Source organism: Leptonychotes weddellii, chromosome 1 (assembly GCF_054177405.1).
Source record: "Leptonychotes weddellii isolate Sample4059 chromosome 1, ASM5417740v2, whole genome shotgun sequence".
Lineage (NCBI taxonomy): Eukaryota > Metazoa > Chordata > Mammalia > Carnivora > Phocidae > Leptonychotes > Leptonychotes weddellii.
The window spans coordinates 104567837-104579569 of record NC_138369.1 but is presented as its reverse complement, the minus strand read 5'-3'; the positions used below and the strand labels follow the sequence as shown (position 1 = coordinate 104579569).

The following is an 11733-nucleotide window of genomic DNA, read 5'->3' as shown; positions in this document are numbered from 1 at the left end:
AAATGGGCAGAAGACATGAACAGACATTTTTCCAAAGAAGACATCCAAATGGCCAACAGACACATGAAAAAGTGCTCAATATCGCTCGGCATCAGGGAGATCCAAATCAAAACCTCAATGAGATACCACCTCACACCAATCAGAATGGCACCTTGTATCTTTTTTATTATTTATGTTGTTTCTATTTCTTACATCAGTGTTTTATAGTTTTCAGAGTACAGGTCTTTACCTCCTTAAATTTAGTTCTAGGTATTTTATTCTTTTTAATGCAGTTATAAATGGGATTAATTTCTCTTTTTAATACCTTATTACTAGTGTATAGAAATGTGACTGATTCTGTATATTAATTTTGTATCCTGTGACTTTACTGAATTTATTTATTCTTACAGCTTTTTGGTGGAGTCTTGGTTTTTCTGTATACAGTGTCATGCCAATTGTAAATAGTGACCATTTTACTTCTTCCTTTCCAATTTGGGTGCTTTTTTTTTCTTTTTTTCTTTTTCTATCCTAATTGCTGTGGCTAGGACTTCTAGTGTTGAATATGTTGAATAAAACATGGAAGTCCAATAAAAGTGGTGGAAGTGAGCATCCTTGTCTTATTCCTGATCTTAGAGGAAAAGCTTTCAGCTTTTCATGGTTGAGTATAATGTTAGCTTTGCATTTGCCATGTATGGTCTTTTTTATGTTGAGGTGTATTCCTTCTATACCCATGAGTGGGATTGGCCCAGGGCGCAACATGCTGGGGTTGTCGTGGGGAAATGGCTGGAGCTATTCTAAGCTAGGAGCTTGGGGCTTGTCGGGTCAGCCCTAGCAGGCCAACTATAGTACCTGGATCCTGCTTTTGTTTGTGCTACCAAGGTGGAGGGGGAACATAAAAAATGGCACTTACCAGGGCTTCCAACCCTGGAGTGATTTCCAGTAGTTTCCCACCATTTGGCAGATTTTATGGTTAGTGAATTTCCTTCACTTATTGTTCAATTTCCCTTTAAATCACTACTTTTTCTTTGTGTCCCGGGGTGAGGGATTCTGCACATGGGCCCCTCGGTGATATATGCCTCTCCACTTCAGGTTGCCACATTGGGGATGGGATTCCCTTCATTACTGTGTCTCCATCTCTTACCCTTCCCTGTGGTCCCTCTCTCTCTTATTGTGCAAGAGCCAGTCATTCAGCCTTGAGTTCTTCTTCAGGAGGAATTGCTCTGTATGTAGGTGTAGATTCAGTGTGGCCATGGAAGGAGGTGAGTTCAGGGTCTTCTATACCACCGTGTTGGACTGGCTCCTCACAGTGTTGCACTTTTTTAAAATGTCATTTTTGTTACTTCTTCTGTAGCTAAAGGACTCATGGGGAGTCCTTTCTTATGGTCTTGATCTGTTTTCTACTAGATCTTTTATTTAATCATTCTTTGCATGCTATGAATTCTTAGATTCTAGTTTGTCTGCATAGCTAGTTGCTGTCATTTCTTTGTATCTTCCTTGTTCATACTTACTGTGGGCAGCTTTGCTCATATGCTCTGCCTTTTCTGATATAGTGAGACTACATTTTCCCTAAAATGCTGTCCACCTGAGATGTGTCGGTCTTCTCTTTGGAGCTACTATCTGTGGGTTGGTTATTGCATTGTTTTCTGTATCTTGCCAGCTCAGAAGCATGGGAGGATAGATGAAGGAATGGGGAGTTTATCCTAATTTGTTGGAGGACCTGGGCTCTCGTCTTCTTCTTGATTATATTAAACTTCATTGCACCTGTTTTCAAGTGTGTTCTGTCCCTATGGGAACACCTGCAGGTTTTAATTTGCTTGCCTCTGCTAAGATCTTATAGTGGGTACTTAGAGGCTTTAAAAGTATTTCAAATAATTTCTTCTTACTTCCCCTTCACCAGTGATCTCCAAATTGGTGTGGTATTGGTGAGACCTGTACTTTAGATGACTCTCCTTTTCCTGATACTAGTTTGGTGTGTGTATTGGGTGGGGAGGAAAGTGGGTGGACAGTGGTAACACCCAGCTATACCTCAGTGAATCTTCTGTTTATTTCTTTGGTTGCCCCTTTTCCAGGTTTATTATGTGGACTTGTATCCCTTTCTTTGTTTGACTCCTTTTGTGATTTGATTTGATTTTTGTTTTTTCTGCTTTTTCTATTCATTTCATTATGGGTTGGAGGATGAGAGTCTATGATCCATCTGTACCTATCGTCCATTTGCCTTAGTCTAAAATACTAAAAATCAAATGTAAATCTCCTTGGAGGTAATTCTCACATTAAAGATCAATTCAGAAATGAAGTATGATAGGCCTGAACTGGATCTAAAAAGGATAACCATACAGTTTTTAATCAGAAAATGAAGGGTTTCTTATTTTGATAAATTGGTAAATTCCATTATTTACAAATGAAACACAGCACTTAACAAGCAATAGTCTCTTGTGGTTGTTTCTAACCACTTAGCTTTCCTATTTCCTTTATCGCTTTTGTTCTTACATACTTCACTTTTTCCCTGGGCCACTCATTTTCTCATATGCTGGCACCACTTTTTTCCCCAGGATGCATAACTTTTCATATATGAAAGCAAGCACACACTGTGTGGCCTGTGAACTGCCAGGGCTTTTCTGATGGTCCAGGAGGAGAACAAAATCACTTATACACACTTGACCCACGAGCAGCTCTTTCTCTTTGAGAAGATTGGCTCAGGATGAGTGCACAGCTTTAGAGACATTCACCTGGAGCTGAGGAAGGAAGAGGGTGGCCCATCAGCTGAATCAACCCAACAGTCAGTGAGGTGACAGATGTTGTGGTGTAATCAGCCGCTATTCCAGAAAACTCACTGTTTCTGTACAAGACTTCTGTATTCCGTTTAGCATCAATGGGGGGAAAAATTCTACCCACATTTCACTACTCATGGTGTAGCCTGGAAAAACTCCACATGAGGTTTGGTTCCACAGAAGCACAGCTACACAATTTGACTCTTATACAAATGTAAATGTGTTCACATCTCTGTGAAAGCCAAATTTTTGAGAGCAGCAAACCTGACTTGTTTTCTGTTAGCTTTAGGGTATATCCACGTCCTCTAAGTTCTGTGGAAAACAACTATGCTGAGGAGCTGGGAGAAGAAAAGACAGAAAATAACTACATTAAATGGAGTGTTTTCCCCATTCATTCAGATTGCTGTGGCTGATATTAGAGCCTTTTCAGAGGCAGGCAGGCAGGGCAGGCTAGCGGGTTAGGCAGGGGGCGATGTGTTGCAGTTTGCAGACACAACTTTCTGCTGAATCAGGAGATGGGGGCAGCAAAGCAGGGTAGTTGCGAGCCCAGGCTCTGGGGCCAGGAGCCTGATTTTGAAATTTGAAACCACTCCTTACTAGCTTCATGACTTTAAGCAAATTGCTTTCTTAATCTGATTTTGCATCAGTTTCTGTGTATGAAAGATGGGTAATAATCGGCCCTATCATAAAATTATTCAGTGATTGAATTAAATTATATATTAAACATTATATTTATGAAAATTTCTTTCTCTCTCTCTCCCTCCACACACACACTCTCTCTCAAGAGTTAGTTGCCTAGCACATAGTAAGTCCTGAAAAAATCTGTTAAATTATGTAAGGAATCAGTAAGTGGTACTTTCCACATACAGTCAGGTAAGGTTCTCTTGGTAAGTCTAATTTTTAGTCAAAAACATCTAAAAGCTGTTTCCATTCTAAAGCCATGTTTTCTTGTGGGCCACTTTGAGGGTATAGTTAGCTATAGTTCATGCCATATAATTATTTCCTCCACAAATATCTCTGTAAATGACGCTACAGTCACTTCCTTAATGGGCTCAATATGGCAATATAACTTACTTAACTAGTCACTTTGTCAACTTTTGAATATTGTTATAGCCTGAAGAAATTGGGGAAATATCAGAAGATATGCATTATGAGGAAGTATCAATAATAATGCACATTAAAGCATTCACATTTTCATTAGTTAAAAATGATCCATTTGTTCAAACTCATTCTGACTTGTGGTTTAAGACCTAAATTCTCATGGCAATCCTATGTTTGTACAAGACCACAGGTAGTTAACTGAGCCAAGTAATTAAAGAGAGGAAAGTACTTTTTCTTAAACAAGAAAGAATAAAAATCTACCTGATACTAGCAGATGTAGCTATATTGCTGGTGAAATAAAATAGTAAGGCAGTGAGTAACTGGGGCCTCTGTTCAAAAGTTGACCATCAAGTAAGATATTAAACTCTAAAAGGGCTAATCAGGATATATAGTTAGCAAATTAAGTAACCCTTATAAAGACAGGTTAAGATGGGCTGGAATGGCAATCTTTTTGCTTTAGGTCACCTTTCACTTTCAGAAAAAAAAATGAGTGCCACATATAAGTGAAAGTCAACCTATTTTTAAGAATTCTGCTATAAGAATATGAAGCCATTCAATGAGTAATAATAATCACTACTTGTTTTTATATGTAGTGTTGCTCCATTTGATCTTTAAAACTAACTACTCTGTGAGGTAAATGAACAGATATGATTTTTGATCTCCCCTTTGTGGATTTAGCAACTGAGGCTCTGGGTGACATAGTAACTGCCTGGGGTCTTCCCTGGGAGCTCCGAAAAGCCCAGGCACAAACCCATGCAAGTCTGCCCCACAGTCCTTTGTCTTACCACCCTACCACAGTGCCACTTAAATAATGTGAAATCCTTACTTCTGATCAATATTGTGACCACTTAAAAAGCAGAGGGTTGTGGGCAGAGTGAAGGTAAAGGGAAGAAGGAATGGAGGGATAAACAAGGCAAGACACAATGGCAGAAGGGAAGAGATGGAGGGAGAGGAAAACAAAAGTATGAAGTGTTGGGGGCGGGGCTCACAGGTTACAGGGCAAGTGTTCTGGTTGTCACACCCTCCTAAACACAGGGATGTCCTTTGTAGCTCTGCTAGATCGTTCTTTAGATGGGGGTGGTGGTGGTGGTTTGGGTTCCTTATAGGAAAGTAGCCTATCTGCTTTGTGTCCATTCTTTGAAGTTTTAACCCGTCTCTTTGGTTCTACCTTTCTTCTTTCCTTCATTTCTTTTACCCATCTAAATGTTCATTTCCCTGTAGAATAAAGTTTTATGTATATGTTTTAAGTGACTTGAGTTGCAGAAATACACCTTAAAACTCCCTATTTAGTCAATTTTCCCCCTTTGCCATTCTTTATTATTGCATTTAAGAGATTCTTCAATGATCAGAGAACATACACTATTACTCCAGGGATAAAAGGTTTAACTTCAATCCATTCCTTAAAAGTCCACTTTCTTGACGGGTATAAAGTAAATTTGTAACAGCTGAATTTCCAATATAAATGTCAATCCAGTCTTCCCTGGTCTTATATTAGAAAAACTTAGGTTTTTGTACAATTGATCTTTTAGGTTTAACACTAACCCACAATAGGGTTTTCATAAGCAGTTTTATTTTCTTCTGCCTTGAAAACCAAGTGATGTCACCTTTGCCCCTATTAACTTCACCAGGTATTCGAAAAAATAATTTTGAGAATGTACAATTATACAAAAATAGGCCCATTCTGTTTGCACCATCTGAATTAGCTCTGTGCTCATTCAGTCGGGACTCAATTGCCTAACAGAGGTTGAATACATCTCCTGCTGGTGTTCTTTAGACCTATGAGTCACTATTAGGTTTCAGTACTGTAGTGTTAACCAATTCCAAATCCTGAATTGATTGCTTTCTCACCGCTAACACTCCCTATCATTGGGGCAAGTAAAGGTGTCTTGCATACCTGTCTTTTTTTCCTTGTGGAAAAAGAGGAGAGCAAATAAAAGCCTCGGCTAAAGAATTAGATTCTGGAACATAGTGATTGATGATATTGGTGAGCTAGAAGAGCTTAGGGCTGGTTCCAGTTTTTCTACTCTGGTTGTGTGACTTCCAAGTTACCAATCCCTTGGGGACCCACAATTTCCTAATCTCCAACAGCTGGGGATGTGACAAAAATTCTAGCTGAGGAATCTTTTGTTTTTCTCAAAATTAGTCTTATACAGAGCCCCAAATTTAAATGAGACCCAGTGAAAGCTGTCTTGGTTGCTTTGGGGTGGTGGGAACACGAGCTTCATCCCCAAGCCTACTGAACTTCACCATGTATCATAATTTGGAAGTCACTGGCCTAAATAATTTTAAGGACATTTCCAGTTGTAAATGTATTGAGGTCTATCTTGCAGCAGGAATAATCTGAAGTTTCTTCCAGCAGGGGAATCTCTGCTTTCTCAAAAATTTCAAGTAAGTGCTATCTACCAAGAAATAATATTAAAATAATTCTCTCAGTCAAGTGTATAATACCCGTAGTTTGGTGTGTGGTCCTTCTGATCAGGAGGATATTTGCTTGACACTTTCATAGGAGTGGGAAGGGAAGAATAAGACCCAGTACTTTTAACAGTTTTAAAAGTCATCCCAGCATAACCTTAGGTATAAGCTAGATGGCCCTTACAACTTTTTCAAAGATGAAAAGAAAGCATTATGGTCTTTATAATATAGTAATCATATTTATTTCTGTACTTGACTTTTTGGTAGTTCATATAAAATATGTTTGCTTGTCCATTTGCTTATTTAACTTGCACTATTTGTCCTTACCTGAGCTAAATCACCCCAGCTTCATGTAAAAGGAGATTTAAGGCTTCTCCCCTTTCACATAGTTATTATCTACCCAAACAAAGCAAGGACGCAGAAAAAGAAAGGGTAGCTTTGCCAGAACTAACCTTTGCCTCAGACTGTGTGGGGGTAAAACTTTTATTTCTTAGAAGACAAAAATAAACAATAAAGTGTTTAACATTCAGGCAAATTGAGGAATGGCATAATATTCTAGCTTTAAAGAGGATCCCATGATATTCTTTGCAATATTGTAAATTTTCAGGACAGTTGACACTTTAAGTATAACATATTTAAAAATCAATATGGTTAGGTGAAATAAGTCACACAGAGAAAGACAAGTACTGTATAATATCACTTATATGTGGAATCTAAAAAAGCCAAACACATAGAGACAGAGACTAGAATAGTGGTTACCATAAGCTAAGGGAGGGGGGAAATGGGGAAATATTGGCCAAAGAGTATAAACTTCCCGTTAGAAGATGAATAACTTCTGCGATGTAATGTACAGCATGGTGATTATAGTTAATAATATTATATGCTTGACAGTTGCTAAGAAAGTAGATTTTTTTTTTTAAGATTTTATTTATTTATTTAAGAGAGAGAGAGAGAGCACAAGAGGGAGGAGCGGGAGAGGGAGAAGCAGGCTTCCCGCAGAGCAGGGAGCCCGATGCGGGACTCGATCCCGGGACTCCAGGATCATGACCTGAGCCGAAGGCAGTCGCTTAACCAACTGAGACACCCAGGCGCCCAAGAAAGTAGATCTTAAATGTTCTCACCACAAACAAAAAAAGCTAATACAAAAGGCATGATGGAGGTGTTAGCTAACACCATGGTGGTAATCATTTTGCAGTATATAAGTGTTCCAATCAACATATCGTACACCTTAAACTCACACGTTACATGTCTGTTATACTTCCATAACACTGAAAAAAATTGGGGAATTTGCTGAAAACAAAGTCAGTATGATTGAAGTGACTTGATACCGATGCCCTAATTTAGAAGGTCAGATCAAGCTTACTTCATATTCTGCCCGCCCCACAAGTACTAGAAAATCGAGGTGATTAACAATCTCTACTGACCTTCTCTGTACCACCTGTAGTTTACACTGGGTAAACTTTCAGTACCATATGCTGTGCGTTTGTGTCTTGAATTTATGTGTTGACAGTGCATGAAATAAAATGTTTCAGATCCTTCAGAAAAGCTTTACAGCCTAACCTCAGAAGAGTTACCAGCTTTAACAACCTTCAACAACCATTCGCTGAACATAAGTCAGACTACCCTAGATTTCCGTAAGACCTCCAGGGCAAGAGGCCTCTGTGCGGTTGAGGAATGGAGGTAAGTTAAGCCTGCAGCCCATATGTAAAGATAGGGCATAGTGAAATTTTTGGCAAGTCCTGAATAATTATCTTTACTATATAAAGAAAGATTGTCCTCATGTGTGTACTTTATATGGCCATTCTTTGTAAAATGTTTGGGTCCTTTGTTGACCTATTATCAGGATTTAGTAAAAGTCTTATGAAGTGGTTACTTTAACGTGAAGAGCTAATTCTCTGCTGCACAATGTGTGTCAGCAAAATGAAAAGATATTTGGAATTTTATAATCCTTCAGCCTTTCTTCTTATATGGAGAGACAGTTGCTTTACTTGCATTAATTAACTTAATAAATGTCAGTACTTTGCACTAATAGAATCTTACTCAATGTGAATAAGGTTTTTCGAATAGAGTATTGAGAAGATTCTTTCTTAAAATTAAGTCAAGATTGTTAGTGATAGCATATTTTAAATTGTATCATTTCATTCTTTCTGCCCATGAAAAACATTTAGGGATGATCAGTCCATAAAGACCACAGGTTATACTAATAAATGCTTCAGAAAGTAGTTTATCACGTTGGTCTATTATTGACATGATGGAATTTCTTGGAAAAGGAGGAGGGATTTTTCTAGAAGGATTAAGATAAATGTAAAATATAAGTCTCTTGATTTGTAAATTCCTTTGACTGGTTTGAAGTCTAATATTGCAGTGAAAGGAATCAAGAGTCCATTACTCTGTCTTTCTAAAGGAGAAAATCATTTAGCTGTGGTCCTTGGATTTTTGATTTCTGACACCACTTACATTTTTAAAAGGAGGGATCAATATAAAGTTGCTATTTTTTTTCCCCTAAAAAGCTCTTTTAAAACAAAGTAACTAAACTTACCACATACCCTCGGCATCATTTCATGAAAGAAAGGACATTTCATACTAAAAATATAAGGGGAACAAACAGAATAAAGCACAGTTCTTTAAAATTAAAAATGTCATGAAAAAGTCATTACCTTGTCCTTATTTTCTCTTCTTAGACCAGTGAAAATTTTTATCTCAGTCAGATCTTCCCTGGTCCACAGATCAGAGTTTAGTAACTGCTGGTTTAGCCTCTGTTGGGCATAAAGAAGGATCCAAAAAAATATCCATCACAGGATGAAGTATTTTATATTATTTAGTGGCATACATGGGCTGAAACTCTAGATAACTTGGACAAAAAAATCTGAATTTTACAAACTCCTTCCTGTTCCCCCACACTACCTCCTTCCCTAAAGCTGACACCTATATGCTAGAGTTTCTACCAGTTCCTTTCCACAATAAAATGTAACAAAATAAAATAACTAAATAATTGCTGCCATTAATTTTGGTTTTGGCATATCTTGACTGGCTATCCACATAGTCCTAATTTACTGTACACAAAAGAGGTGATTTATCTGGCAGTCTATTCATTGGGATTCTATTAAACAGCCAATGTAATGATGAATGTTCCTAATGATAACCCTGAGGCTCTGCAAGTTTCTGAAGTGCCTTCTGAATCATCAATGAAAGACACAACCAGAGACCATAAAATCTTCTCCCCTTGGTTCCACTGTGGCTTTATTTCTTGGGAGAGGGAGAATGATGAGAATTTCTCATTAAAAGGAGGCTTGGTATATTGGGCACATTGAAAATTATGGCCCCAGTCTGAGACAGCCTCCTCACATCTGCCTGCCTCCAATGACTTCAGTGCATGTAGTATTGATCAGAAGATAAATGAAGGGTTGAAACCTGGTCCTGTATATTGTGTATTGATCTTTTAATGTATTTCCAGCTCTTCTGAAAGAGATACTGAAACTCAGTCTTTGCTGACACTTTCTGAAAGCAGCACAGATGAGGAGGAAGAGGATTTTCTTGAGAAGCAACATGTCATCATGCTACCGTGGTCATAGAGTTCCTCATGATAATGATCATTTGTTCATTACTTTTCCATTTGTACCCAAAGTAAAGCAAACAGCTGAAAAAAGTGACCAAGTGATTACCTGTCCAGGTGCTGGAGATTTTGATTATTAATGTTTCTGATATTTCAAGGTTTGCAGACTAATAAAAGTTAGTGAAATTATAAGTTTAAGGGCTTTTTCTTCCAAATGATTTATTGTATGTCAAACACTAATCTATATTGCAGATCATATTAGGAAAATTTGGTGAATTTGTGAAAATAACATTTAAAATTGTGTCTCTAGAACCTACTATATAGGTTAGAACATGATTGTATTTAAAGTAATATTTAACTGTTGAATTATATTTAAATAATGATGTCATCATACGAGTATACATTCAATGGCCAACTCATATTTGGCAGTAGCATTCACTGAGCCTAGAATCCATACTTTACTTTGGTAACTACTATTTTGTTTTGATTCTGTTAGGGTTTTTGACATTTAGAAAATTCTGGTAACTTCAAATGTTGCTGCCAGAAGAGAAAAAGAGGACCCAAAATAAAGCAGACATAACACTTGTCATTCTAGTATGACACAAAGACATATACTAGAAAACACAGGAAACCCCCTCCCCCCCAAGCATCTTACTGTGGGAGGGTCAGTGTGATGGTTAATTTTATGTCAACTTGGCTAGGCTACGGTACCCAGATATTTGGTGAAACTGTATTCTAGATGTTTCTATGAAGGTATTTTTTTGATGAGATTAATATTTAAATCAATAGACTTTGAGTAAAGCTGATCACCCTAAATGGTATGTGTGGGTCTCAACTAATCAGTTTGAAAGTCTTAAGAGAAAAAAGACCCAGGTCCTCCAAAGAGGAGGGACTGCTGCCTTCAGATTGCCTTTGGGCTCAAACTGCAATATCTACTCTTTCCTGGGTCTCCCGCCTTCTGGCCTGCCCTGTAGATTTTGGATTTGCTAAGCTGTCACAATGGTTCCGTTTCCCTGGAGAACGCTGACTAATACAAATACAGTTGCTGGATGGTCGTGACAGTGAAAGAAATGAACACATATAGAGGTGTTCTGCTGGTCTCGAGTAGTAGGAGATTTGGGGTTGGAGGGTGTTCAGTGCTTTACATGATCTTATAATTCAAGAGTTTAACAAAAGAGCAGAAAAAGACATGCCCAGGGATAGCTTTATGGTTGTCACTTTGTGACATTTTAGGACAGTTTCCCCTTAAGGAGTTTATTGACATCAGGAAAACATACCTGCAGGTTGGCTATGCCATCATCAGAGCATAGCCGTAGCTCAAGGATCAAACTCCTTTTTCTTCCTTATGATTCTGGGTAATAACCCCTTGTATAAGATTGATGATTGTTTAGTGTAATTTATCTTTGATATTTTTGCCATGGGATCAGTATGTTGTACTGGTAGTCACGCAGGTCACCTACTGGCAGGATAAAAAATGATGAAGACACCTATTTCTATGGTCTAAAAATAGATAGGTCTATAGGTCTAAAAATGCCCTTTAATTGGGTATAAAAATGTCTTCATTAAAAGTAGCATAAATGGGGTGCCTGGGTGGCTCAGTTGGTTAAGCGACTGCCTTTGGCTCAGGTCATGATCCTGGAGTCCCGGGATCGAGTCCCGCGTCGGGCTCCCTGCTCGGCGGGGGGTCTGCTTCTCCCTCTGACCTTACCCCCTCTCGTGTTCTCATTCTCTCTCTCTCTCGCTCTCAAATAAATAAAATCTTTTTAAAAAAAAGTAGCATAAATGAACAATAGGCAATAAGGAAATCCAATCATATAATCAAAATAAAATTTCTCAAAAGAAACAAATATCTTAAAGTTAAGCGTGTGACTCCTCTGAAGTTTTCACTGTCCTCTTAGCACTTCCTCTGTCACCATCCCA

General features: G+C 38.2%; 1 protein-coding gene across 1 annotated transcript in view; it reads left to right on the top strand.

The window, feature by feature from the left end:
* The window catches only part of ZBBX (zinc finger B-box domain containing), a 108309-nt gene extending 97186 nt beyond the window's left edge, over positions 1-11123 (top strand). The window contains 3 exon segments of the mRNA XM_006735716.3: positions 7793-7940; positions 9715-9833; positions 11047-11123. Coding sequence (XP_006735779.2) covers positions 7793-7940; positions 9715-9833; positions 11047-11123 — 344 coding nt within the window.
* Positions 11124-11733: the final 610 nt, after the last annotated feature.